General features: G+C 39.8%; 1 protein-coding gene across 6 annotated transcripts in view; it reads left to right on the top strand.

The window, feature by feature from the left end:
- The window catches only part of fgd4a (FYVE, RhoGEF and PH domain containing 4a), an 82996-nt gene that overhangs the window by 33181 nt on the left and 22328 nt on the right, over positions 1-27487 (top strand). For 5 of the 6 annotated variants that reach the window (XM_053500143.1, XM_053500147.1, XM_053500146.1 and 2 more), the window contains exons 2-4: positions 4229-4315; positions 21627-21764; positions 25414-25603. In XM_053500143.1, the coding sequence (XP_053356118.1) occupies positions 4229-4315; positions 21627-21764; positions 25414-25603 (415 nt within the window). Of the gene's footprint in view, positions 1-4228; positions 4316-15840; positions 15912-21626; positions 21765-25413; positions 25604-27487 lie in introns of those variants that run through there. The other variant, XM_053500149.1, reaches the window with a different exon arrangement.

Raw genomic sequence — 27487 nt, 5'->3', positions numbered from 1 at the left:
TAAGGCGTGAGTTTAAACCTCTAAAGCTATGTCCAGAGGGAGAAAGGCTCTCAATGTATTCTCTGTATCTGGGTCGGCGTCACCTGAGATCCCGAACCTTACCCACCCGGAGCACTGGGAGGTATGTCAGTCCAATGCACAACACAATATACTCCTATGGACATTTTTTTCCCCCTATATTCAAAGTTTGTGAGATTACATAGCAGCTTAAAAAACATGGAATAAATACTCTTTACAACTGTGGTGAGCTGAAAAGCATCTCGGAATGGCCGAATCATTAAATCTTGATGCAGATGAGTCCCCTAAAAATGTTCCTAAAACGTTTCTTTCAACTCTAATGTGATGTAACTGGTCAGTTTCAATGACTTATGCCCAGGGGTAGGGGCACAGGTGGTACATTGGTAGTGTTCCTATTAAATTGTCCAGTGAGTGTATAATTTATCTTGCAGCAAACGTTTTTTATTTATAACTCTTTATTATAAAAAATAAAAAATCATATATTATCAACACATGCATACATGCATAAATAAAGCTACAGTATATACAAAAGGTATACACACTTCAGGAAAAGAAAATCTGCTTTAAATTTCCTTAAATCTGTGTTTTCATCACTAGTTTTAAGAATGTGCTTCACTAGAAAAACGTTCTTGATTGTTCACATTTTCACACAAAATTACACAACCCACGTTATGCAAGGATTGTTTCTTCCATTTATTTTTTTATTTATTCTTTTTTTTTAGGTTTTTGCATGTTTGTCACACTTAAATGGTTTAAAAATTCGACCAAGAATTCACAACCAGTTAATTAGTTTAGGGGCGATTACTTTTCACAGGTTTGGACAGCTTTTTTCCCTTAATGAATGATATCATTTAATAAGTCCTTCATGTATTTACTTATTTTAGTGTGATTATTAAAATTACTTTGCTGATCTGACTCATTTAGGTGTAACAAATAAGCAAAAAAAACTAATGAAGAAGGAGCAAATTTTTACAGTAATTGCACACTGTGTGTGTGTGTGTGTGTGTGTGTGTGTACGCAGATGGTAGATTAGTCACAGTGGAACCTTGGATTACGACCATAATTCGTTCCGGGAAGCAGGCTCGTATTCTAAAACACTCGAAATAAGTAAATAATAAGAGATAAGAAATAAGAAATTCATATAAATAAGAAATAATGGAAACACAAATTATTCGTTCCACAGCCCCAAAAAATTAATACATAAAAATAAAAACAGCAAGTAAAAATAAATCCCGACAGGTAAGTGTTTCCGTTTGTGCGTGCACATATGTGTGCGCATGTGATATATACTGTATATACTGTATACGTGTTTGTGTGTGTGCATGCGTGCCCGTCCATAAGAATAATTCTATCCGTCAGCTTTAAGCTGGTGTGACATTGGCCAGTCACGATTTCTTTTAAACATCAAACATTTTAACACACCTGCAGCAGAGATCATTATCAGGAACAACTTACAGGAGTGAAATTCCACCTGCAAGCTCACATGGATCACGGCCTAAGAATATCAATGTTAAGCCGTGCTGGTTAAGGTTATTATAGTAGAGAAAAAACACATACCAAGAGCCATAATGTTTCGTAGTTACTGATATTTCGGTTAATTAGGAAATGAATTAGCTACGATAATTATAATGTAACTAGATAGTCCTTACCCTGGTGTGTGTGTGTGTGTGTGTGTGTGTGTTTCTTGTCCATTTAATTAATATGAGAGTCGGGTGGCTCTGAAGTCAGACCGGCCCAGATTTCACTGCAGATTTAATCAGTACTATAAAATATCTGAAGAGCTCTTAGTTCCACAAAAGCCTGGATTATTTTCACTGTCCCGTGCAAGTCTCTTTATTGTGCGTTTTTCAACATCAGTCCATCCAGTGCTCGTGCGCTACTTAATCCTGCAGACAGGACGCATTCTAATCCGTGTTTACTCATCACTTTCTCCCCTCATATCACCTCTGTATCTTCGTCTCTAAGCCCACATCCCTTATAACAGTTACAACACAACATCTTAGTAACTATATGGCCAAAAGTGGACATGTGGACATGTGGACACGTGACAAGCACACGCATATGTGGGTCTTCCCCAAGCTGCCACAGAGTTATATATAGGATGTATTCGTAAGCTTTGGTTTGCCCTCACTTGACCTCACATGTTCCAGTATGACCATTCCCCTATGCACGAAGCAAGGTCCATGAAGACATCCTTTGCCACGTTTCAAGTGGGAGACATCTAGGCCCTGATCTTTATAGCCTTCTCTTCTTTAGGCAACAGGATACCTATGCGTTATGATTTCCTTTCACCAGGATCTAAACCAACCTACAGTATCCGTGGATGACCGTGGACTAGTGCACAAAGGGGTCCATGAAGACGAGGTTTGACCAGGCCAGAGTGGACGAAGTTGAGTAGCCTACACAGAGCTTTGACCTCAGTCCCACTGAGTTATTTATTTGTGCTAAATTGGAAGAGTAGAGCTTATTATAAGGGATTTGGGCCTAAATCTTGAACGGGATGTTTGGCAATCACATATGAGGACGTGTGTATATATTGTATAGTTTATGTGTATATGGAATGGATAATATGTTGCTTCGGTCCATAAGCTTAAAGTTGACACTTGAAGTTTAATTTTGTAACTTATTACAAGCTAAATTTGCCTTCCCTTTTCTCGATAAAGGTCACCATGGAAAAAGAGATGGCTGACTCCAGACTTCTCTATCCCTGACCACAGATTCTAGTTCTTCCTAAGGGATCTACAAACATTCCTAAGCCAATTGTGATGCATAATTTCTCTACTGGGTAATGTTTCTGCCCCAGTTCATGACTATGAGGCAATACTGGATCCTGGTGATTCAGAGGACCAGCAGCTTTACTCGCAGATTCCTCAATCTATCACAGAGCATAAGGTCAACATAGCTGCGGTAGAACCTCATTTCCACCACCGGTGCTCGTGACCTTATTCTTTCGGTCACTATTGTACTTACAGCTTGGGACCATATGCTATAAGAATAAGGATAACTTCTTTTTTTTTTAAATGAGCTCCTGTTTTATCATGACAATCTGCGATAGTGGTTCCTGATTGCTGGCCCAGTCTGCTCATCAATGTGATTATTATACGTTATACATACTTTGTCCAGGAATACTCTGAACTGTTATTTGATACATAGAGACAAACGGAGTTGGAAAAATTTCATCCAGGCTCTCAGCCTGGGACTGATGAGTTTCCCATCAAGAATCAGTGGGCACTGTGAAGTGGAATAGAGACAACCGCCAGTCAAGGATTTAAGTACTTGTGTATCTAGTCCATAGCTTTCCATCTTACACATTAACTTGGAGTCTTATCTTACAAGCAACTTGGCATTTCATGTTCCCAAAGGCAGTTTCTATTGTAAAAGTCCAGTCTATATAAGACCATACTGTACATCATGTCAGCTACTGTACTAGGCCGCAACTGCACCCGATTTGCATCATTCATCTTGCAGGTGGCAAGTCAGCAAATTGGACCCGTCTTGCCATTTGAGACCTACTGGGTGGTCCTAATAGGTGGTCACTTGTAGATTTTACCTCGAAGGCTGTCCCCAAGGCTGGGTCCCTGTGCTTCTGGCTTTATGATCAGAGTATTAGCTGATAGGAACTCAAGAAGCAGCAAGTAACAGATGGGCAAAGGGCAACCACTGTCAGCCCAACATCTGGAGAGGGGCATGGTTGAGGGTTGGATAATGCACCCCAACAGGTGTATGCTACATGTAATTGTTAAATCAATGTAATAGTAATGGCATAAATGATATTAATTGATTCAAAATCTATTTGTACATGAAGTGAGACAAGGGTGGTTTTGACTATTGAAGTGACATTTGTTCCAACAGCCCTAATGGAAATGTGTTTTTGTGCACAAAATCGAGGTAAAGATGGAAAAAAAATAAAAAACATGGCATTTAAAAATGTCTTGACATTCTGTCTCAAATTCTAATTGAATCACAAGGTCTGTAGAAGTCTCTAGCCCAGTTTTCTGCTTTGTAAGCAAGTGAAGTATTACTGTAAAAGTTCATCTACTTTAACTTTATTGTTGGGGGTGTGTGTGTTTTTGTGAAACCTACTGCACCGTAAAAGAACTAGCAGATCATTATATATTAATATACACGTTCCTCATTTCTGTTTAATTACTGAGCTTTTCACATTATTAAATCTCAAGCAGTTAATCAGATTAAATGTGTTCTGTTACAGAAAAAGCGGGCAAAGCGAGCTGCTTCCCCTCCAAATCATTCGATGAAGACGAGGCTTGTGTGGGGTTGAAGATTGCTGAGACGCAAGGTAAACATCTGAAGCTTCTGTCTCTCTCATCTTTCACCTACCTATAGAACGCCTCGCCATGAAGGCTTTATTACAATTCAATTCAAAAATGTCAAAAATTTGTGATTTTTCTCTACAAGCATTCTGCACCCAGGAATAAACATTTTAAATACCTGGCAACCTGTATGCACTTTCTACACAAGGACACTGCTATGAATTATTACTTAATAATAAAGTCTTCATTGAGCCCATTGCTACATAAATCAGGAATGACTGACAGCTGAGCAGATGTTTTGAGTTCATTAATGTCCACATCTGACTTTAGTAACATTTATATTTACAGTAGCTTTTGCCATTTATTAGACACCGTTATCCAGAGCAACCTACATGTTTATCTCTTTACACATCTGAGCAGTTGAGGGTTAGGGGCCTTGCTCAAGGGCCCAACAGTGGCAACTTGGTGGTGGTACAGTAGTGGTGGTATTTGAACTCGGGACCTTCTGGACAGTAGTCTTTAGCAATGTTTCCCTGGTGCTCTTGCCTTGGCTGAAAATTACAGTGGGATTGTTTTTGAAGAGTAAGTGGAGAGATTGTTTTGAGTTAATTAGCGATTAATAAAATCTATCAACGCACAGCATGTTCGACTTCACTTACAAAAGCATAACAATGGCATAAATAATATTTAGTGAGGTCACAGAAATGTCAGATGAAAACTGGTCAGATACAAGGCTTTTTTTAGTGAAACAAAGCAATGAATTTGGATTAACCAAATGTGGTTACCAATAATTCAATTAATTGTAATGTTATAATTAATATATTTATAATAATCTCGGGCAGCCCAGAGCCGTAGTGGTACGCAACGTCGACTTGCAACCCCAGGGTTGGCGTATGATTCCTGCCTCTGTCTGTCTGCATGGAGTTGGCATGTTCTCCCCATGCTTTGTGGGTTTCCTCTGGGGACTCTGGTTTCATCCCACAGTACAAAAACATGCCGATTAGGTTAAGTGGTGTTCTCAAAATGCCTGTGTTGTGTAAATAAGTGTGTGGTGTGTGCCCTGCGATGGATTGGCACCCTGTCCAGGGCCCTAAGTCTCCTCGGATAGGCTCCAGGCCCCACGCGACCCTGTATAAGCGGCATGGAAGATGTCACACAACACACATGCTACAGTGAACCCCTGCCTCCGGCCTCATTACCACAGCAGTGACTAAGGAGACAGTAGCCTGGAATGGAAAGCACTTATAAGACCAACAGACGTTTTAATTATAACAGAAGTGCGGATAATTTTCGACTCACCCGTGTTTGGTCTCATTTGTTATTGATAAATGTCCTCAGTAGCAAAATTGTTTTGTTTTGCAAAGCACCATTACATTAGGCCCAGTACTTGATACATTTGATACCATTACATTTGAGTTGGAATTGGGATTTTTTTTTTAAGGTGCATAAAGGATGGGAATTGGAATTGTATTACAGGAAAATCCCCACAAGATTCCCAAAACTAATCCAACTTCCTAAAAATGATCTACTATAGGTATTGCCTTATTTATGGGCTTCAACTTGACATGTGTATCAATTGTTTGTCCAGTATTATGATCTCACATCATAGCACATGACGGATCTCTCCGCTCTACTCCCATGAGTAACCATCTGGACTCAATTATACATTTGAGACTGTTTTCTTTTTTTCTGTAAACAAGCAGAAATCATTAACGTGTGACATTTGGCCTTTTCTATTCAGCTGTTACATGCTTACTGAAAAGTTTGTTTCTGCATTCTGATGTGACCCACATGAGTGATTTATAGTCATGCAATGATTTTGAACTTCTCCATTATGCCCAAAGTGATTTACATTGAATTTATATCACTTCATCATGTGAAACCAAAATAAAGAATGTTCTCTAGTTTATATAAGCATACACAATATATGCAGAATGGTAATAACAGTGAAAGTAAGAGCATTTCCACACACACAGTGTAAGAAGAACTCAGGATTGGAGGTAAACAGTTATAAGAGTGTACCAGCCTCTGGAGGCAGTGTTACGATTTAGCGACGTTATGTGGCAAAAGTGAAGTCAGCTGATGACCTGAATGTACTGAATCACAATTAAGGATTTGACATTACAGTCTGTTTTGGTGAAAAGAGAGCTCAGCCAAAAGATATCTACTTTCCCGGGTCACTCGACGGTATATTCCACCTCTCACTTGTGATCACAAGTTCTGGGTAGTGACCAAAAGAATGAGGTTGAGGAAACGAGCGGTGGATACGGCCTGCTTCACATTCGCGAGGTGGATGGGCTCAGCTGTAGAGACAGGGTGAAGAGCTCAGACATTCAGAGGGAGATCAAAGTAGAGTTGTTGCTCCAAGGAGCCAGCTAAGGTGCTTCAGGCATCTGGTTATACCTCAACAGATGCCTGCCTGGGAATGGGTTTCGGGTGTGTCCATGTGGGAGAATACTCTGGGGCAAACCAAGGACTAGATGTAGATGGGTAGATTATATCTGCTACAGTATGTAAGGAAAAGCCCCTGGGTATTTCTAATGAGCTGGAGAAGGAGGTCTGGGCATGACCAAGACTTGGATAAGTGGAAGAAGGTGGATGGTTGGATGGATGGATGGATGGATGGTTTTGGAAGCATTTGTGTCACACTTTCTATATACCTGGCAGTATATATTGATTTATTTTCTACTTAACTATGGTATTTATTTCATTTATTAATTATTTGTAGAAGCATGACTTATATCAGGTCCAGGTTTTAATACTAGACAAAGTTAAAATCCATAGTGGGTTTTTTTCCTAATTATTATTATTTATTTTTTTTGCATGCTCATATGGTTTCTAGGTTCATTCTGTATGTTTGATCTACTTCTATATTCGAGGATGTACAGTTCAAATAATTGCTGATAAATAAACACAGTTAGAAATGAATGATGTTATTTATCAGTAATCACTTTTTGTAAGCCCCAGTTGGCCTTGGACTAATGCTGCATTTGACTACTAAATTGAAATAAAAATCACATCAACAAATTATATATTATGCACTGGATAAGAATTTATCTGTCATAAACCATCATCAGTCAATGAACAATGTTTATTCAAATGTCCAACAATGTCTGTCCCAGTAACGTTACAGTATATAAAGTATCAGTAGGGTCCACATAAGGTGAAATTGAAATCTGACCGGGGTTAAGGACAAGCTTTTAGTCTTTAGATGATCTAATAAACATCAAAAGCTATGAACAGCATTTACAAAATAGAAAAGTGACAGTTTGATGTTCTATATACTGTAGGTTTATCTAAATTTTAACAACCGTAAATTGTTGCAGTGTTGTTTCGAATTAGGTTGATAGGCTGGTCAAATGAGTGTCTCCAGTGGACTGTCCAAAGAAAGTGTTATCATGCATAATTAGTTGATTCGTGTGTAAAGAGAGCTGCGTTTAGATAGGGTCATGCTGGTTTCATTTCAGATATAAAATTTCCCAAAATGCATTCCAGCGGCATTCCCACTACATTCCAGTCTGTTCTGAAAGAGTCCGTTTGGCTGCATTTATTGGTTTGGTAACAAGTGAATAAAGTAGCCAAACAGCTGTGTATTTCTTTCTCTTTTTTTACCATGAACTTGTAGTAGCTTATACGCTCTGGGCTGCAGTCCTCCAAATCATGTTCCATTAATAGAAGTGAAGGCCATAAATTATTATTATTATTATTATTATTATTATTATTATTAACATTGCTTGTTTGCATGCCTGTCAGTGATGCTAAAATAATAATAATAATAATAATAATAACATTGCTTGTTTGCATTCCTGTCAGTGATGATATAATAATAATAATAATAATAATAATAACAATAGTGTGTGACAGTATTTTAGAATTTATATACGTATTACACATAACCCAGAAATTAGGCAAAACACAGGTATGAGATTAAAAACCGCCTTTATTTCTGTGTGTACTGTATATATGCACTTATTTCTCAGTACATCGGAGCCATGATCAGACTGCATGCTTCATGTCTGAAACGCTGGCCTCCCAGGAACTCGCTTAATGGCCCTAAGATGTGGAAATTGGCTTGGAGCGAGGTCAGGAAGGTACAAGAAATTGGCTCCCAGCTGAGTTCCTGTAATGTTCTGTAATGTTGGTAAAGGTTGTGCGTATAGTTTCCACAGACAGATGTGCCTTTTCTGCAAGTTGGCTAGCAGCCACCTCGGGCGGGATCCTCATTCACAGACATGGGGCCTTCTTTAAAATGTTTGCACCATCCAAAAGTTTTACTGCGGCTACAAACTATGCTTAAATCTTCCATTAAGTATGAGACAGTTCATCACGAGTCCCGGTTTGACTTGAACGCCCACATACAGTATACAGGCTGGAAACAGTTAGAAATATATATATGTGTCTGAAAGGGTATTGCTTTTTATGGTTAAAGTTTTGTCATCTTATTGCTTTGTAAGTTTATAGCCAAGCTTTACTAACTAAGTTGAGACCAAATGTGAAATCAAACCGTAATTTGGGTTAGTGCTATTCTTTCACTGGCTTTTATTCCCAATAAAGCATGATGCAAACAAGAAGTTATCATCATGAGTGGGGTTCTGCAGAACCCAACAAAAGGTGGACAGTCAGATAAAAAGGTCACGGGATAACAAAAGGCCACTTTGGGAGAAACATGGGTCCGCACAAGGCACTGCATAATACATTTACCCTGATGAGTGTGGTTTAAGCAGTTTCTTTAGATTTTGAAAACTAATCTAAATATCTAAATATGTTGGCAAATGTGTTAGCGAAAGAGCTGGTTGACTATTTTTTTATTATTAAAATGAAATGCTAGTACATTGTGTACAGTTGATTTATACAGTGTGATGTTTATCAGCCAATAATGCCAGTGATGATAAACAGATTTATTTATTATTATTTAATTGGCACATGATTGACAACTCCTTTATTATGCATTATTAATGGATAGAAAACAAAATAATAACTACGATATGAAAATTGTGTACGTTCACAATTAAACAAATAATTTGTTTTATATTTATATATATACTGTATACACACATTTTTTAACATGTTTTTTTTTCTCGTTGTTTTTTTCATATGCTTAGATCCGGCCCATCATCCTGTAACTCTCACTGTGGTATTTTATAGAGAAGCAAAGCCTGTGTCTGAGTCATGACTATTAGGAGTACTTCCTTATTCTCAGTCATGTTGAAAATGCAAGTGCAGAATGAAGTACATGCTCAAGCACATGCAAGTATTATTTCGATTAGGTTTTTTTTTTTTTGCGTTTTTTTTTTTTTTTTTTTGCCATTTTCCACAAGCTCTAGTATTCAGCTTAAAGGTAGATTTTGTGATATTTGTGGTTCGGACTTTTGAGCTATACAGTGTTATCTACACTTCGTGGCAAATAAGAAGGAAATGACTGAATAGGAGAGTGTGTGTAAGTGTTAGCCCCCAAGGCTATTTATATACCTCAGGTTTCCTGAGCAAAGTGTCGTCGACTTCACTGTAAAATATTAATACATGTTGTACCAACAAAAGGCTGATTCATCCGTTTTCTTAAGTCTTTGTTGACGGTTGATGTGGCACGTTCGGGATGAAGGAGTAACGGGTGGAAATAATGTGATGCTCTGTGTATGTATATAGAGGGTAATATGGGGTGTTTACGTCGCTGGAGTTGTGCACAGATGGTGGTTTTGGTGTTCGCCTGTTGTAGAAACTAAAAAAAATAAGAACAGAGTGCATAACGTTTCTGATGTCTGAACTCACTCACACACTTATCTTCTATACCGCTTATACGCTAATTAGCCTAACCTACATGTCTTTGGAATGTGGGAGGAAACCGGAGTACCCGGAGGAAACCCACCAAGCACGGGGAGAACATGCAAACTCCATACACACAGAGACGGGAATCGAGCCTGGCCGGGAGTCGAACCCGGACCCTGGAGGTGCAAGGCGACAATGCGAACCACTACACCACTGTGCAGCCTGATGTCTGAACTGTTTAAATAAAATTAGAGCAAATCAGATAAGCAGAAAGAGCATAGGGAATTTTGTTTACTGACATTTATATAGATTAGCTTGTGCATTTCTGCGTGTTCCCACAAATATGTTTAGTAGAGATATGAGATGCATTGAAATTCCAGCCACACAACTTTTTTTTTTTTCAAAACAAAAGGATTCTGAGTTTCTAGGTTTAATACACTGCAACAACAAATATAATAATAACAACAACAACAATATAAAAATCATTCTTAATATGTAAATGGCAAAGTCGCTGCTAGTATGCAGCTGTCATAGACAGACAGAATGCTTATTGAACAGTGTGATGTTTGAGTATAGTCAGAACAAATAAAGATCACATCATTCAATAAACTTTTTGTCTGTGCAAATACACACCCACTAACACGTTATTTACACCCAGTTAGGCTGAATGTCCGGGCCTGACTCAAAAACATACAACATACTAAAAGCCGGTTGGTCAAGGAGCGTTGCAACACAAACCCATAACAAGCATTACGAAATGCACGAAAAGCTTCACTGGGTGTCTGTTTCAGAGCCTTTAACAGAGATTGTCACATGTCAAGTTAAATAAACAAATGTAGCAATATTGCAGCAAGAAATCTGTACACAGGGTCACGGGGGGGACTGGAGCCTATGCAAGGTGACTTGGGGCAAAAGGCGGGGTACACATCCATCCATACATCCATCTATCGCAGGGCACACACTCGCTCATTTACACACTAAAGACAACTTGGGAATGCCAATCAGCCCAATCCGTTTGTTGTTGCACTGTGGGAGGAAGCAGGATTACCCAGAGGGAACCCACCAAGCATGGGGAGAACATGCAAACTCCATGCACACAGACCCGAGGCGGGAATCGAACCCGGAACCTGGAGGTGCAGGACAACCTCTACTGTAGGCTCCAAGTGGGGCACTGGTGGCTCATTGGGGTTTGGACGTTGGCTGGGTATCAAACCCAGCCTTCCACATGGCAGAGAGAAACCTCCCAGCCACTGGATTCAGGGCCGTCCTAAAGGCTGGACAAAATGCATCAGGAAGAGGAATCCGTTGTAAATCCTGTGCCAAGTTGTGTGCAGAAGGGATGGCGATGCCTTGACAGGAGCATCTAAAAACCCAACAACAACTGTAAGCTCGGAGCGATTCCAACCAGCACAGATAGATATGCTCTGTAATGTTTATTAATTCCTGACATCTCAAACTTAAGCATATCTATGCCGGTTGGAATCACTTGGAGCCTACAGTTGTTTTAGTGCAGTAAATTTTGAGTAAAAAAACTGTAAGCATAAAGTTCTGTTATATTATTTGCATTCATTTCTTCAGGACAAAATGGTAGGCACTGCTAATGTTATTTTGATTTTATAGAAGTCTTTAATGAGGAGAGATCTAAAAAATAAACAAGACTTTTTGAAACATCACAACACCTACAGTATATGCGAGGGTTATACCGAAATTAATATACAAGTGGGCATTACCTTTTTATTAACCGTCTGATATACCGCATTCGAATTGCACATATTAGTGTACCTCTTACACTTTACCCAATGTAGTCTCCATCACACGCAATGCCATTTTTCAGTCGTTGAACCAAACTCTCGAATCCTCTTTGAAAACCCCCTTTGTCACAGCTGATGCTCTCTGACTGCATGGTTTGTCTTCAGTGCTGGTTTCCCCTTCTCTAAACTTTTTTATCCATCCGTGCACATTGCTCTTATCAATAGTGTCATCTCCTTTAACATTCAGAAGTGCAGTGGGAGATCATCAGGGGGTTTTCCGCATTAACAATGGAGCAAATTCACCGTTATTGATGGAGACCTTTTGTATAGAAGAAGAATTACTCTACCAATACAGTGTATTAAAGTATTCACAGCACTTCAGCTTTTCTACACTTTGCTATGTTACAGCCTTATACCAAAATGAATTAAAGAAATTATTTCTTCTCAAAACAATACTCCATAAAAACAATGTGAAAGAAGTTTGTGGCCGCCTGGCCAAAGTGAGCGACAGGGGGAGAAGGGCCTCAGTCAGGGAGCTGACCCTGATGGTCACTCTGAAAAAGCTCCAGTGTCTCTCAGTGGGGAGAGGAGAATCTTCCAGAGGAACAACCATCTCTGCAGCACTCCACCAATCAGGTCTGCATGGTTCAGTAAAGTGGCCAGACGGAAGCCACTCATGTCAGGCGCCTGGACTCTCCGACCATGAGATACAATTTTTTATGTTGAAAGATCTTTGGCACCAATTATAGCCTCAAGTCCTTTTGAGTATGATGGTTTTTCTTCTGGAAGGTTCTCATCTCCCCACAGAGAAACACTAGACGTCTTTCAGAATAACCATCAGGTTCTTGGTCACCTCCCTGACTAGGGCCCTTCTCCATCGATCGTTCACTGTGGCCAGGTGCCTCGCTCTAGGAAGAGTCTAGGTGGTTTCTTCCATTTATGAATGATGGAGGCCACTGTGCTCATTTGGACCTTCAATGCTGCAGAAATTTTTCTGAACCCTTCAACAGATCTGTGCCTCGATCTTATTCTGTCTACAAGGTCTACAAACAAGTCCTTGGACTATATGGCTTGGATTAACTGTGGGACTACTGTGTATATATAGCCAGGTGTGTGCCTTTTGAAATGATGTCCAATCAACAGGTGGACTACAATCAAGTTGTAGAAACATCTCAGGGATGATCAGCGGACACGGGATGCATCTGAGCTCAATTTTGAGTGTCATGGCAAATGGTAAAATACTTATGCACATGTCATTTTTTACATTTTATTTCGTATAAATATACATTTATATATAAGATATAATATACAGTGGTGTGAAAAACTATTTGCCCCCTTCTTGATTTCTTATTCTTTTGCCTATTTGTCACACAAAAATTTTTCTGATCATCAAACACATTTAACTATTAGTCAAAGATAACACAAGTAAACACAAAATGCAGTTTTTAAATGATGGTTTTTATTATTTAGGGAGAAAAAAATCCAAACCTACATGGCCCTGTGTGAAAAAGTAATTGCCCCTGAACCTAATAACTGGTTGGGCCACCCTTAGCAGCAATAACTGCAATCAAGCATTTGCGATAACTTGCAACAAGTCTTTTACAGCGCTCTGGAGGAATTTTGGCCCACTCATCTTTGCAGAATTGTTGTAATTCAGCTTTATTTGAGGGTTTTCTAGCATGAACCGCCTTTTTAAGGTCATGCCACAACATCTCAATAGGATTCAGGTCAGGACTTTGACTGGGCCACTCCAAAGTCTTCATTTTGTTTTTCTTCAGCCATTCAGAGGTGGATTTGCTGGTGTGTTTTGGGTCATTGTCCTGCTGCAGCACCCAAGATCGCTTCAGCTTGAGTTGACGAACAGATGGCCGGACATTCTCCTTCAGGATTTTTTGGTAGACAGTAGAATTCATGGTTCCATCTATCACAGCAAGCCTTCCAGGTCCTGAAGCAGCAAAACAACCCCAGACCATCACACTACCACCCCCATATTTTACTGTTGGTATGGTGTTCTTTTTCTGAAATGCTGTGTTACTTTTACGCCAGATGTAACGGGACACGCACCTTCCAAAAAGTTAAACTTTTGTCTCGTCGGTCCACAAGGTATTTTCCCAAAAGTCTTGGCAATCATTGAGATGTTTTTTAGCAAAATTGAGACGAGCCTTGATGTTCTTTTTGCTTAAGTGGTTTGCGCCTTGGAAATCTGCCATGCAGGCCATTTTTGCCCAGTCTCTTTCTTTTGGTGGAGTCGTGAACACTGACCTTAATTGAGGCAAGTGAGGCCTGCAGTTCTTTAGATGTTGTCCTGGGGTCTTTTGTGGCCTCTCGGATGAGTTGTCTCTGCGCTCTTGGGGTAATTTTGGTCGGCTGGCCACTCCTGGGAAGGTTCACCACTGTTCCATGTTTTTGCCATTTGTGGATGATGGCTCTCACTGTGGTTCGCTGGAGTCCCAAGGCTTTGGAAATGGCTTTATAACCTTTACCAGCCTGATAGATCTCAATTACTTTTGTTCTCATTTTTTTCTGAATTTCTTTGGATCTTGGCATAATGTCTAGCTTTTGAGGTGCTTTTGGTCTACTTCTCTGTGTCAGGTAGCTCCTATTTAAGTGATTTTTTGATTGAAACAGGTGTGGCAGTAATCAGGCCTGGGGGTGACTACAGAAATTGAACTTTTAACTGTGATAAACCACAGTTAAGTTATTTTTTAACAAGGGGGGGCAATTACTTTTTCACACAGGGCCATGTAGATTTGGAGTTTTTTTTCTCCCTTAATAACATAATCTTCATTTAAAAACTGCATTTTGTGTTAAATTATGTTATCTTTGACTAATAGTTTACAGTTTTTGATGAGCAGAAACATTTAAGTGTGACAAACATGCAAAAGAATAAGAAATCAGGAAGGGGGCAAATAGTTTTTCACACCACTGTATATATATAATCGTATATTTAAGATTTCAAAGAAACGTCTTACATGTTGTGATTATTGGGTATTGTTTGTGGAATTTTGAGAAAAAAAATAATGAATGTAATTTATTTTGAAATAAGGCTGTAACATAGCAAAGTGTGGAAAAAGTGAAGCTCTAACACTGTATGTGCATCCAAAATAATTACGCCCACTTTTGCCTTACTTTTAGTGCATGACAATTATTCAACATTCCTGTTCTTGGCTGTCAGGTGTTCAGGCTTGTTGTGCATTCCGAGATGCCTTTCTGCTCACCACAGTTGCAGAGAGTGGTTATTGTAATCTTCCAGTCAGTCTGGAATTTCTCTATCGATCAGGTTTTTCCGATCCCAGTTCATGTTCATGCAATTCTCCAGAATTAATCTCCAGAGGCTGCTGTGAGCGCCAAAATAACAAGAGATCCCCAGTTTATGAACTACTCATACCGGCCCATCAGGGACCAACAACGATGTTGTGGTCGGAGTTACAGAGATCACATTGCCCCCATTCTCATGTGAGACGAGAACATTAACCGAAGCTTTGGACCTGTATCAGCATGATATCATGCATTGTGCTGCGCCCACATGACTGCGATGACTGATTAGATTAGACCGCATTAATGTGTTTCTGATAGTCTAATAGATCGTCTAGTGTGGGTTTGTAATCAAATGAGCTATCTACTGTACCTTATAAAAGGCTTTGCTACCTAACATCATCATGGCTCCTACGGAAATTATTTTTAAAAACTGCATCATATATATTTCGTAATAGATCCTTTATTGATTATAAGCGATGTGCATGTTTTTATTCAGTTTTGAAAATATATATTTTTCATAGATATGATTTAGCTAATAATTTAGGTATTGTATATATTTTTTATTCCTGAAACCAATGGCAACCATAATCAATATGTTGACATTCTCATGACTGTGGTTTTGCCAGATTTTGCAACTGACCTGCTGTATGAATAAAAAGCTTTTGGTGGATCATAAGGGCTACACACCAGTAAGTCACACACACCTCATAGAAGGGAGGAGCTTTTCTTCTTTCTTCTTTCTTTTTTTTTTTTTTGGCTTTGCTTCAGTCAGTTTGTAGTGAGTGCAGAGACAGGGAGGCTTGTGAGACTGTCCTGTTGTCCAAAGCTCTGTAATGGGATCTGTTGGAAGGTGAGTTCAATCTTGCAGTACTTCTTTGTCGATTGTCTTTCCCCATGCTCTGGAGTTCCTCATTATATCGTGGTGGCGTTTTGAAAGAAGTACTGAGAACCAACACTGCATTTTATTTTAGTTGCAAGACAGTTCAGTGATTCTCTGATGATTATATCCATATGATTTCTTTTACGTCTGCATTTTCCATTCACGCTCATACGGTACATGATGTCGAACTAGCAAGTGGTTCTTTCTATGAATTCATGCATCTTGTGCATGTGAGAACTGATTAAAATGAAATGTTTTTAGGTGAGTGCTCTGTTTCGAAGTCTAACCTTTTTTTCGGTGTATTGTCTTTTCCATCTATTTTGGGCGTCACTGTGTGTTCAGAGCGCTGGATGTTCAGCTGGGTGTTACTTTAACAGGTCTTTCTTGTCTTTTGATGCTGAAACCCCCTTCTTAAAAGTCTTTCTTTAAGGTTTCTTTAGTTGTAAGATGTGGTAGTTCTGCATTCTGTTTAGTCTTGTGATCATTTCCTTTTTCACAAATGGTAAATTGTCCCACATACGTCAGAGTATTACTTTTGCTCCACTTAGATAGGCTTCGACTTCTATCGAATGTAACAGTTTTCTCCAAGCTGATACTAAGAGAATGTAAAAAAAAAAAAAAAAAAAATAAAAAGCCTTGATGTTTCACAGATTACAGTGTTTGTTTTCTGATCAATAGCGTTTAATATTTAACCAAGGAAATGACGTCCCCAGATAATAATTTCATCCTGGTGCAGATAGATGTCCTTGTGTGGATGTCTCTTTCTGGTGCAGGTGGATGAAAGTCCCCCAGTAAGTCAGACACTGGGTCAAAACTTAACCATGTTTTCAAAACCACTTTCAGTTCAGTTTGCTGGAGGCTGTCTGGTTACCTTTTCAACCCAGCATTCAGGATCATGATAGCGCTACAGCCAATCAGGTGGAGAGTTCCAGTGTGAGAAATGCAGCTCACAACGGGACGGTAGAGATGAGAGAACGAAACTAAGCTACGTCTGATTGTTTTGCTCTTTTTTCACCGTTTTTCGCCGAGCATGTTTCACCTGCACGTTTCCAGATGGAGGAAATACAGGAGTGGGTTGCTACGGCAACGCAAGGCCATGCCATCGCCACACGCACACATTTGCAATGGCTCGCTCATCAGATGCATTGATGCATTGACACTATCTGACTATGTGTGACAATAAATGAGGAAGTGTGTTGGAGGAAACAATTGGTGGTGTAAGGATTGTTTGCATTAACAGTCCATGATAACCTTTCGTCTTCAGTTAGGATGTGTATGAATGATGAGTGATGCCTTTTTATCTTGGCATCACCGACTCTTCCTTTTTTTTTCCAGAGTAGATAGTGTTAATAAATAGAGCACATTTTTTGATATGCACAAGTGGCTGTGCATCACTTTTAACTGATAAGAGGAAGTTTTTTTTTTTTTTGTGAAAGTAGCACTTGAGAGCATAGAGGCCTCAGCAAGTTGAAATGGGACTTTTTGATCGTGCAGAATAACAGAACATACTGTACAGTAGTCGTGAGAGTAGAAACTTCATTAAAATCAAAGTGAAAATCTTTATTTCTCTATATAATTTAGTTCAATTACAAATTCATGTAATATGCAAGTGGTGTTGTTGGATAAATGTGCCTACTTATCCGCCGTTCCAGTCACCGAATGTCCAACGGACTCGGCTGGGATAATCGCTCACGCGTTAAACATTTGCACCATTCAAATGTTTTCCCGCGGTCAAAAGTCTTCTGTAAATGTCTATCGGTTTCATGCCTTGTACTTTTCATAAAGACGAGCTCTCTTTCAGAAGTAGCCGCAATACTGATCATAATCTTTTTAATGGTTTGCGCTTGTCCTTCGACACACAAGTCATATGCAAATGAGACTAGATAAAGCTAGTACTATAAATATAAATAAAACTAGAGCCTAATAAACCAAGCATTGCTGTTTTGCACATTCTGATTATGTCATTCGAGAAACTTTATATAAGGAGGTCGTTATTTTTATGTTATTCATGGAAGGAGTCTCCAGTCCTTATCCTACGTAACAGTCAACAGTAATCATGACCTAGCGGTAACAGCGGATTATATGGAGACATAAAGATATAGTTTTTAACTTTCTGTACGGTGTTCAGTTATTCTGCACAAACAAAAGTCCCGGTTTGACTTGAACGCCCCCCATAGTGCTACAGTACTTCTTCTTTTGATTTTGCAGGCGGTTGTGCAATGCCACTACATGCTGGACATGAGTGTGGAGCAGAAGTTTGGCAGGAAAAAAACAATGTTCTATTTGTAAGACACTTAAACAATCGACAACACAAGATACAGTACAAAGCGTCTGAAGGTTTATTTGAAAACTTCAAAATCTATAGGAAACAGCTGCTTGAGACAAATCAGACAATTCTATTTAAATAGTGCCTATAAATCAAATAAAAAAAAAAAATCGCAGTGCTTAAAAATGGACTCTAATAAATAGAGCTGTGAATCACACGTAGACTCACAATTCGATTCCTTATCATGTTAACACATTAAACTGCCATTCATTGTCCTTCGCCCTAATCTTATAATGTTTTCGCAGCAGACTCCGCACCATCTTTCCTGCCATGGAAAATGTCCTTTACCTACTGGTAAAAAACATTTGCCGATGCAACAGATGCTGCTTTGTTACCGTGCACGTTTTATTCCTCTATACTGTAGGTTTACTGCGTATCGATTTTCCTACCACATACTACCGCGGATTACAACACAGTCAAGATAAGCCTCAGCGCTTAATCACATTTTTTTCCATTAGACCATCAGACCCAAATACGCAGGAGCCTGATTTAGCATGAGGCGTGGGTCATCTGTTTTTTTGTTTTCGTGTATGTGTGTGTGTGTGTGTGTGTGTGAGAGAGAAAAAACCACTGATAAAAATAGCCCTGCTATTTTCCACTAACCGTTCTGAGATTGGAACGATCAAAGTTATTTACATTCTTTCATCCAGCGGTTTCTCAACCTGCCTAGTAGAGCCCTAAATTCAGTCTGCAGTTTAGATCTCTCCCAGATCCTTCTCCAGTAATACACGAGCACAGTTTACAGTTTTATGAGTCTCCTTAACCGTGATCACTGTGTCAGTGAGTGATTCAAAGGGGGGAGAAAAGAAGAGCAGGGGAGGTAATCTTTTTTTTTATATATATATATATATATTTAAGCTCCTATTTAATTTTCTTGAAACAGAAATTTAAGGAAGCAGTAGCACCTTGATGTACAGTAGGTGTCCACATGAGCATGGATTTATCAAATGACTGTCACTTGCTTCCCAGAGAGGAACATGGTAGGTAACGCCGTGCATGCTCTGACTGAACCAGTTTCAGGGTCACCTTTCAGATCATGTTGTCAGATCCGAGAAGTCTAGCGAGTGTGACTGCTGACATTAGTTCAGGTTTGAGCCACCGCCACTTTCAAGGTCACTTTTCAGAAGAAACCGAACGCTTTGTTTCACTAGTACACATACTGCACACGAAACCTGTCGGATCATGTGGAGTGGTGTGGAGTGTTGGAGAAGTATTTTTTAAAAATACTATAAATTACTAACTACTACAATAAAATTGTAATTTGATCATATTACTAATTATTAGATGTAAAAAGTAATTAGATTCCTAATTACGTTACTTTTAAATTACTTTGAAGACATCTCTCATAGCGTTCGCCTCTGAAGAGCGTGCGCCTCAACCTGTTGTCTCTCCTCGCTCACTCCGTAGGCTCCCTACCTAGCCGTGTTCCCCTTCTACAGGTGGGCAAGGAGCGAGGCAATAAAATCACCTATTTTCCCGTAAGACCTCGCCTCATGTCCATGTGTCTACAGTGCCACCCATTCAAAAAGTGTGAACGCGTTACAACATCAAGGGTAAAACTACAAAGCTTTCCGACGATTGATTAAAGCGCGTGCTCGTTAACTGATGCTGTCGCGCAAAACGTGCATTTGGATTAATTTATAAACACTACATTTGTAATGCTAGTAACGTAATGTTATCGACATTGGTAACTGTAATTAAATTACATGCATTTAAAATGCATTACCGCGTTATCAGGAAAAGTAATTAGATCGGAGTAATGGGTTATACTCGACTCTGGTGGTGTAATATGGAGTCGCATGGCTGTAGTTTGTTCAGTTTCACATCAATAAATTTTGTAAGGGGGAAAAAAATGCAAACACTTATCCGGTCTATAATCTAAAACTATAACCTTTGTAGTGTTTCATATAACTGAATATGATGGAGCTAGTGGGATCCTGATTAAGGACCCCAGGAAGACTTCCTTACTGGTAGCAGGTTATTACTGGAAAATGGTACCGTTTGTGTTGGTCACATCTCTTTTGCCAGGACATCTTTGAACACCCAAGGCACGTTTACATCACACTTCTGTCTTTCCTTAGAACACCTTAGGACTAACCTAATTTGAATAAAGCTTCAGCATCGGTATAATCTCCGAGCCGTTTATTTCTAGGCGGTTGACGTTCTTGCATAAGGAAAAGGATTTAGTCGAGGGGAAGTGCAGGTTTAGAATGTCATGCTTTAGTAGATTCTTGCAGTGTCGCATGTCAGCTGAGGGGATTAGACGTCAGCTGCATGAAAATTTGCAAAAGAAAAAAAATGGCTTCCTGAAGCAATTTATCGAGTTTCAGCTTTACCAAAAAAAACAGCAGCCAGAGCCACGGGGACGCTTTGATGCTGAATCAGGTTGGATTAAGAAACATGTTGGAGCACTTGTGAAGATTTCCACAAGATATCAGAACTTTTTCAGCCTTAAATAGATCTCTGAAGATCCCCGTATCAACATACAAATGGTTTTTGCAATGTCTCTTCACTGCATGGATATGACCAGAAGTGTACTTGTGGTTTAGAGGCTAATGGCAGGTCTATATTTATGTATTTGTTGTCCAACATTAGTGTATCTATAGTAACGAGCACTGAACGTACTGCTGGATGCTCAGTGTGACATAATGTTGGAACATGCACCTGTTGGTAGAGTAACTCTTCTCGTATAACGTGGTACTTACTGACACAACATAGTCTCCATCATAAGCGATATATTTCTACCATCATTAAACCAGACTCTCGAATCCTCTATGAGAATCCCCTTTGTCGCAGTCAATGGTCTCCCGTTGCACTATTTTGCCTTCAGTTATTCTTCAACATACTCATTTTTATAGGCTTTCTGGAAGGAGTCTCCAGTGTCGGTGCTTTGTTAAAGTTTTCAGACATGACAAAGGCTTTATGACACAGGACATAAGCATGACAATCTGCATTTTACTGTTTTTTTTTTTGTTTGCTTTTATTTAAATTTTTAATTCATAATTTTGAAGACATGCTGCTATTGGAAAATAGTCGCCACCCATTCAATAATTTTTTTTCCATAGCAACATACCTAGTCATGTTTTATTCTGTACAAACCATTTCTATATTTTTAATATTATTAGTTTTAGAGCTAAAAAACTAATAATAATAATATTTTCTTATCATCATAAAAAAACATCACATTGTCACATGTACCTTTCCAGCACAGTAAAATATTTTTTTGCATATCCCAGGTGGGAAGCTGGCAGGCAACTTGCCTGTGCTGGGGCTTGAACCCCCAACCTTCGAACCCTTAACCAAAAAACCATTTTTTTTTTTTTTAACCCATTCTGTCTCCTTCTCTCTCTGTCTCTCAGATTATGGGAGTAAGCCTGCGGATCGAGCCAGTCGAAATGAGAAGCAGCGTCAGGGAAGCAGAGCGAGTAACAGAAGCTCCACAGGAGTAAATGGGAAAGGCTCAAGACGCCAGCTTCCTCGGCGTATCAAACCACAAGGTAAAATGAAGCACACGTGTACCGCAGAGGTTGTGTTTAATACAAGCCTTCACACACTATACACTGCATCACAGTATTCTTTCAGTTCAGACATGGGTTCAAAGTTCAGACCTTCGTTTAAGCCCAAGTATGTTTTGTGTCAATGTGTCAATGAATAGTTAGCACTGGAGACATAATAAATAAAATGCAAGTGGGAAATATAGAAATCCTGTATAAATGGGTGGAAATACAATGAGAAGTATACCAGGAAGTATTCGTAGGAGTCACTATATAATTGGATTAGTTACTCTTCACTAAACAATGCGTCCATCAGTAGTTAAGATTGCATTCATGCTTAAGCGCAAATATTACAACGATTTCAGTAACGCACAGTTCACATACAGATGTCTGACAGAAAGAAACAAAGGTGTCTGTATTCCTGAAATAAGACAATAACATTTAAACACAAATCAGTGATGAGCAATCAGAACCAGTTCTCTAAGAGGACAGCTGCTTCCTATAGTGTGTGTGTGTGTGTGTGTGTGTGTGTGTGTGTGTGTGTGTGTGTGTGTGTGTGTGTGTGTGTATATGTGTGTATATATATGTGTGTATGTGTGTGTGTGTGTGTGTATATGTGTGTGTGTGTGTGTGTGTGTGTGTGTGTGTATATACACTCAACAAAAATATAAACACAAACACCTTTGTTTTTGCTCCGATTTTTCATGAGATGGACTTAAAGATCTAAAATTCATTCCAGATACACAATATTACCATTTCTCTCAAACATTCTTCACAAATCAGTCTAAATGTGTGATAGTGAGCACTTCTGCTTTGCTGAGATAATCCATCCCACCTCACAGGTGTGCCACATCAAGATGCTGATCTGACATCATGAGTAGTGCACAGGTGTACCTTATACTGCCCACAATAAAAGGCCACCCTGGAATGTACAGTTTTTTGCTTTATTGGGGGTCTGGGGAACCGGTCAGTATCTGGTGTGACCACCATTTGCCTCATGCAGTGCAACACATCTTCTTCGCATAGAGTTTATCAGATTGTCAATCGTGGCCTGTGGAATGTTGGTCCACTCCTCTTCTATGGCTGTGTGAAGTTGTTGGATATTAGTGGGAACTGGTACACGCTGTCGTATACGCCGTTTAAGCACATCCCAAACATGCTCAACGGGTGACATGTCCGGTGAGTATGCTGGCCATGCAAGAACTGGGACATTTTCAGCTTCCAAGAACTGTGTACAGATCCTTGCAACATGGGGCCGTGCATTATCTTGCTGAAACATGAGGTGATGTTCATGGATGTATGGCACATTGTGTATTGTGTATCTGGAATGAATTTTAGATCTTTAAGTCCATCTCATGAAAAATCGGAGCAGAAACAAAGGTGTTGAGTGTGTGTATTGGGGTTTGTGTGTGTGTGTGTTTGTGTGTGTGTGTTTGTGTGTGTGTGTGTGTGTGTGTGTGTGTGTGTGTGTGTGTGTGTGTGTGTGTGTGTGTGTATTGGCGTGCGTATGTGTTCGTGTGTGTGTGTGTGTGTGTGTGTTTGTGTGTGTATTGGCGTGCGTATGTGTACGTGTGTGTATGTGCGTATTTATGTGTGTGTGTGTGTGTGTGTATTGGTGTGTGTGTGTGTGTGTGTGTTTGTGTGTGTGTGTGTTTGTGTGTGTGTGTGTTTGTGTGTGTGTGTGTGTGTGTGTGTGTGTGTGTGTATTGGCGTGCGTGTGTTCGTGTGTGTGTGTGTTTGTGTGTGTGTGTGTGTGTGTGTGTGTGTGTGTGTGTGTGTGTGTGTGTGTGTGTGTGTGTGTGTGTATTGGCGTGCGTATGTGTACGTGTGTGTGTGTGTGTGTGTTTGTGTGTGTATTGGCGTGCGTATGTGTACGTGTGTGTATGTGCGTATTTATGTGTGTGTGTGTGTGTGTGTATTGGTGTGTGTGTGTGTGTGTGTGTGTGTGTGTGTGTATTGGCGTGCGTATGTGTACGTGTGTGTATGTGCGTATTTATGTGTGTGCGTGCCTGTGCGCGCATGTGTGCGTGCGGGTGTGTGTGTGTGTATCGGCGTGTATGTGCGTGGATATGTGTGTGCGTGTGTGAATGTGCCTATGTGTATGTGCGTATTGATGTGCGTGTGTGTGCGTGTGTGTACAGTATGTGCGTATTGGTGTGTGTGTGTGTGTGTGTGTTTAGTGTATTATGGTTCTCCTAAGCAGTAATGATTGGAGTTTGCTGTACAGTATATAGTGACCTGTTACTTGGAGTTTAATTGGAAGTTTAGAACTTTAGAAGTTTAGAATTTTCCAGCCTTAATGAGAGACGATTCAGTTTAAATTAGAAGACACGAGGATTTATGCAGGCTGTTCGACCACAAAGAACATTTTAGGCAATTATTTACAATGAAACGTTCTTGTGTTTGATTTTGCTCTCACATAATTGAAGTGTAAACGAGGCCCCAAGTTTATTTGATCTTGTCTTACTTTATTTTCTGTCCAAAGCTTGTTAATCAGCCCCAGAGTGCATCTGATGTGTGATCAAAAACAGCCCCCAGGCTGGGTTGGTTATGGATATAGTTATAAAACAGGACACTATAGAACACTGAGTGTAGAATGGTTTGCTTTTAACTAAAGGCACTAATTAAAGGCTTATTACTAGACACTTAACATAATTTAAGTGGCCGATTAGCCGTGACATTGTGCCTTGATTGCTAAGAAGCTTTGAATCTCGTACCAAGCAGAGTGAGTCAGTGTCCTTGACATGAAGCTGTGTGTCTGGTGAACAAAATTTGTGTTTGTGCCGTACAGTGGTACCTCCTTATAGATAAGATATGAAGTGGTCACACTGTTTAGAATGCACAGGATGAGTGGAGATGACGTGTCCGCAGCTCTGTTCCTTACATTCAGGCCTGCAAATTGCCAAAACATGGTATTGGTGCTGGGTGAAACTGAATTTTCATATAGGATCATATATCACTGTTTTTCATAATCCTTCATGCTTCTCATCTCCCGATCCACACTTTGTTTTTTGTAGGCATGCATACACATTTATATTTTTATCAGATAAAAAAAAACACATTTGCTCAATATAATTTCAGGCCCTTTCATGTACTGTATGTAGTGTCCGCAACTTTTTTTAAAATTTAGATCTTTTAATGACCTTAAAGGTCATTCAGTTGAAACTTGGCCTATTTAGATTTCACCTAAAAAAAAAGGTATTATTCTAAAATGCTAAAATGTTCAGATATTGCGACATGAATTTGACAGGGTTACGGACACTACAGATTTTTTGTGTGTGTGTGGGGGGGGGCTTTTATTTTGCACAGAATGCTTTACAATTTTTACAGGTTTACATGCTTTTAGAAGCTTCTAAGAAATGTTAGTATCAATACTTATAAAGAAATATGGATAGTCTGCATTTTAAATTATTATTGTTTTTAGGGAAGCATGATTGGTCACTTCCATGTTGCACAAACTTTTCTGTATTATACAGTATGTATAATATATATAATCAGCACCAAACGCTAGTAGAGGCTGAATGGATAGTAGAACATGACCCAACAGGAATGTGTTAAACAGGAGTTTGGGATGAGGTACTTTTCACGTTTTAAGTTTTAGCAGTGTAAATGAACTATATGTCCTGTGTATTTCTCTGGTCCTGCACTTTAGTGCCTCCTAAGCCAGTACACCTTCAGGCTCCGGTGACCGAGTTGTGTAAGCCGCTGGGCAGGAGCTCACCCTTTAGCTCCAAGATGGAGGAGGAGGGAGGAGGAGGAGGAGTGGGAGGTGTGGGAGGAGGAGGAGGAGGAGGAGGAAAAGGCCGAGTGTCTGACCTCATCAGTCGCTTTGAGGAAAACAGGTACACTATAGGAGGGTTATAGACTTTTCCTTTGCCTTGTGCTTTCTTCCTGGCCTTCTTGCTGCTTCTGGAAAGCTACAGAAATGCTCTTAGATGTTGCTTACTGTAGATAAGCAACATAATCAAGCGCTTGATGCTAAAGCTAAGCACTTTCTATTATCTGCATTTTTCACATCGCCTGGTTTCATAGTTTCCATTCAAAGATGTATAACTACTCAGTCTTTCACTTATCATCTATATGACTTTATTCTGTACACAACTGAGTGTCTGTAATTTCTGTAATGTATTCCAGTGGTGGAACCCGCAAGCCATGATTATATGGCCACTTTGGCATGGACACTTAAGCACCTGTGCCTTCATCCATTCATGGTACAACAGAATGTTATTGGCTGATGATATGAGTGCATGGACAGATATTCCTAATAAAATGGTCGGTTAGTTTAATTATTGTTCGGTCCTGTTTGTCTGGTCCTTTGAATAATCTAGCTTTATTTAAACCTCACTATTAATCCCTAACACGATACCTAATTTGTTTTGTCATATCGGCCAAAATGTGTACACTTTGGACATGTGGATGTTTCAGACATAATGTGTTTTGTCTGTGCATAGCTGAGGAATAAAAAGTCCTGTGGTGCCAATTTGAATATTATTATGCAAATTTTAATCATATGTTTAATGTTTGAATAGGGGACAAATCTGTGTTATGGATGTCCAGTGAATTTACAAAGACCAGCCATTAAAAGTCTGAGTCACTCATCTGAGTGAGTTTGGTGACAAAGGCCAAATAGTGATGACTGGATGAGTGGGCCAGAGCATCTCCAAAATGATCCTGTTGGGTGTTCTGGTATGCAGTGGTTAGCACCTACCAAAAGTTATTCAAGGAAGGAAGCGAGGGAACCAGTGACAGGGTAATGCGCAACCAAGGCTCTTTGTGCAGGTCATGTGCAACCAAGGTTTGCCCACCTGTTCTGATCCCACACAACAAATAAGTTGACTGGAAAAGTTAATGCTGTGTATGATAGAAAGGTATCAGAGAGCACAGTGCAACATTGCTTGCTGATGATACACATTTGATAAACACAATTTTAGGCCCTTTTATGTACTGTACTGTATGTAGAGTAGTGTATGAGGCTGTGCGGCTGGAGACTGGTCAGAGTACCACTGAGGAACCCACTGCTGAAAGCACCTGAAATGAGCAGATGGAAATGAGAGGTTCTATGGGCTATGGATCCATAAAAGAAGGTGGTCTAGTCTGATAAATCACATTTTCATTTACAAGTGGATGTCTTGGTGGGTGTACAGTATACCACTAACCTGAGACAAGCTGGTAGATGAGGTGTGATGCTCTGGGCAATGTTCTACTGGAGAACTTGGGTTTTGGCATTTATGAGAATGTTACTTTGATATTTCCCATCTACCTAAAGACTGTTTCTGACCAAGTGCACCCACTCATACATGCAATATACATTACAAAGTGTTCTGGGTGTTGACTTGGCTTTTAGATTTCCCTTATTTCACTCTGATCAAGCATCTCTGGGATGTGCTGGGCAAAGTCCGAGCCTTGGAGAATCCGCTTCACAACGTAAAGGCATGCTGCTACTGTCCTAGTGCCAGATACCACAGCATACCACGGCATATCTTCAGGGAACTAGTGGAGTCTACTGTTTTAGAGGGTCAGATCTGTTTGGAAGTTGGCCAAGGCGGCACTCTCGGGTGGTCTGCCAGATGCCTAAATGTTAATGCGGTGTAAAGGTTAACACTGTCGTCTTGCACCTCCAGAGTCTGGGTTCAATTCCCGTCTCTGTATGCATGGAGTGTGCATGTTATCTCCATGCTTGGTGGGTTTCCTTCAGGTTCTCCGGTTTCCTCCCACAATCCAAAGTT

Source organism: Clarias gariepinus, chromosome 7 (assembly GCF_024256425.1).
Source record: "Clarias gariepinus isolate MV-2021 ecotype Netherlands chromosome 7, CGAR_prim_01v2, whole genome shotgun sequence".
Taxonomy (NCBI): domain Eukaryota; kingdom Metazoa; phylum Chordata; class Actinopteri; order Siluriformes; family Clariidae; genus Clarias; species Clarias gariepinus.
Note: the sequence above shows the minus strand (reverse complement) of the source record. Positions and strands in the feature narration are given on the sequence as shown.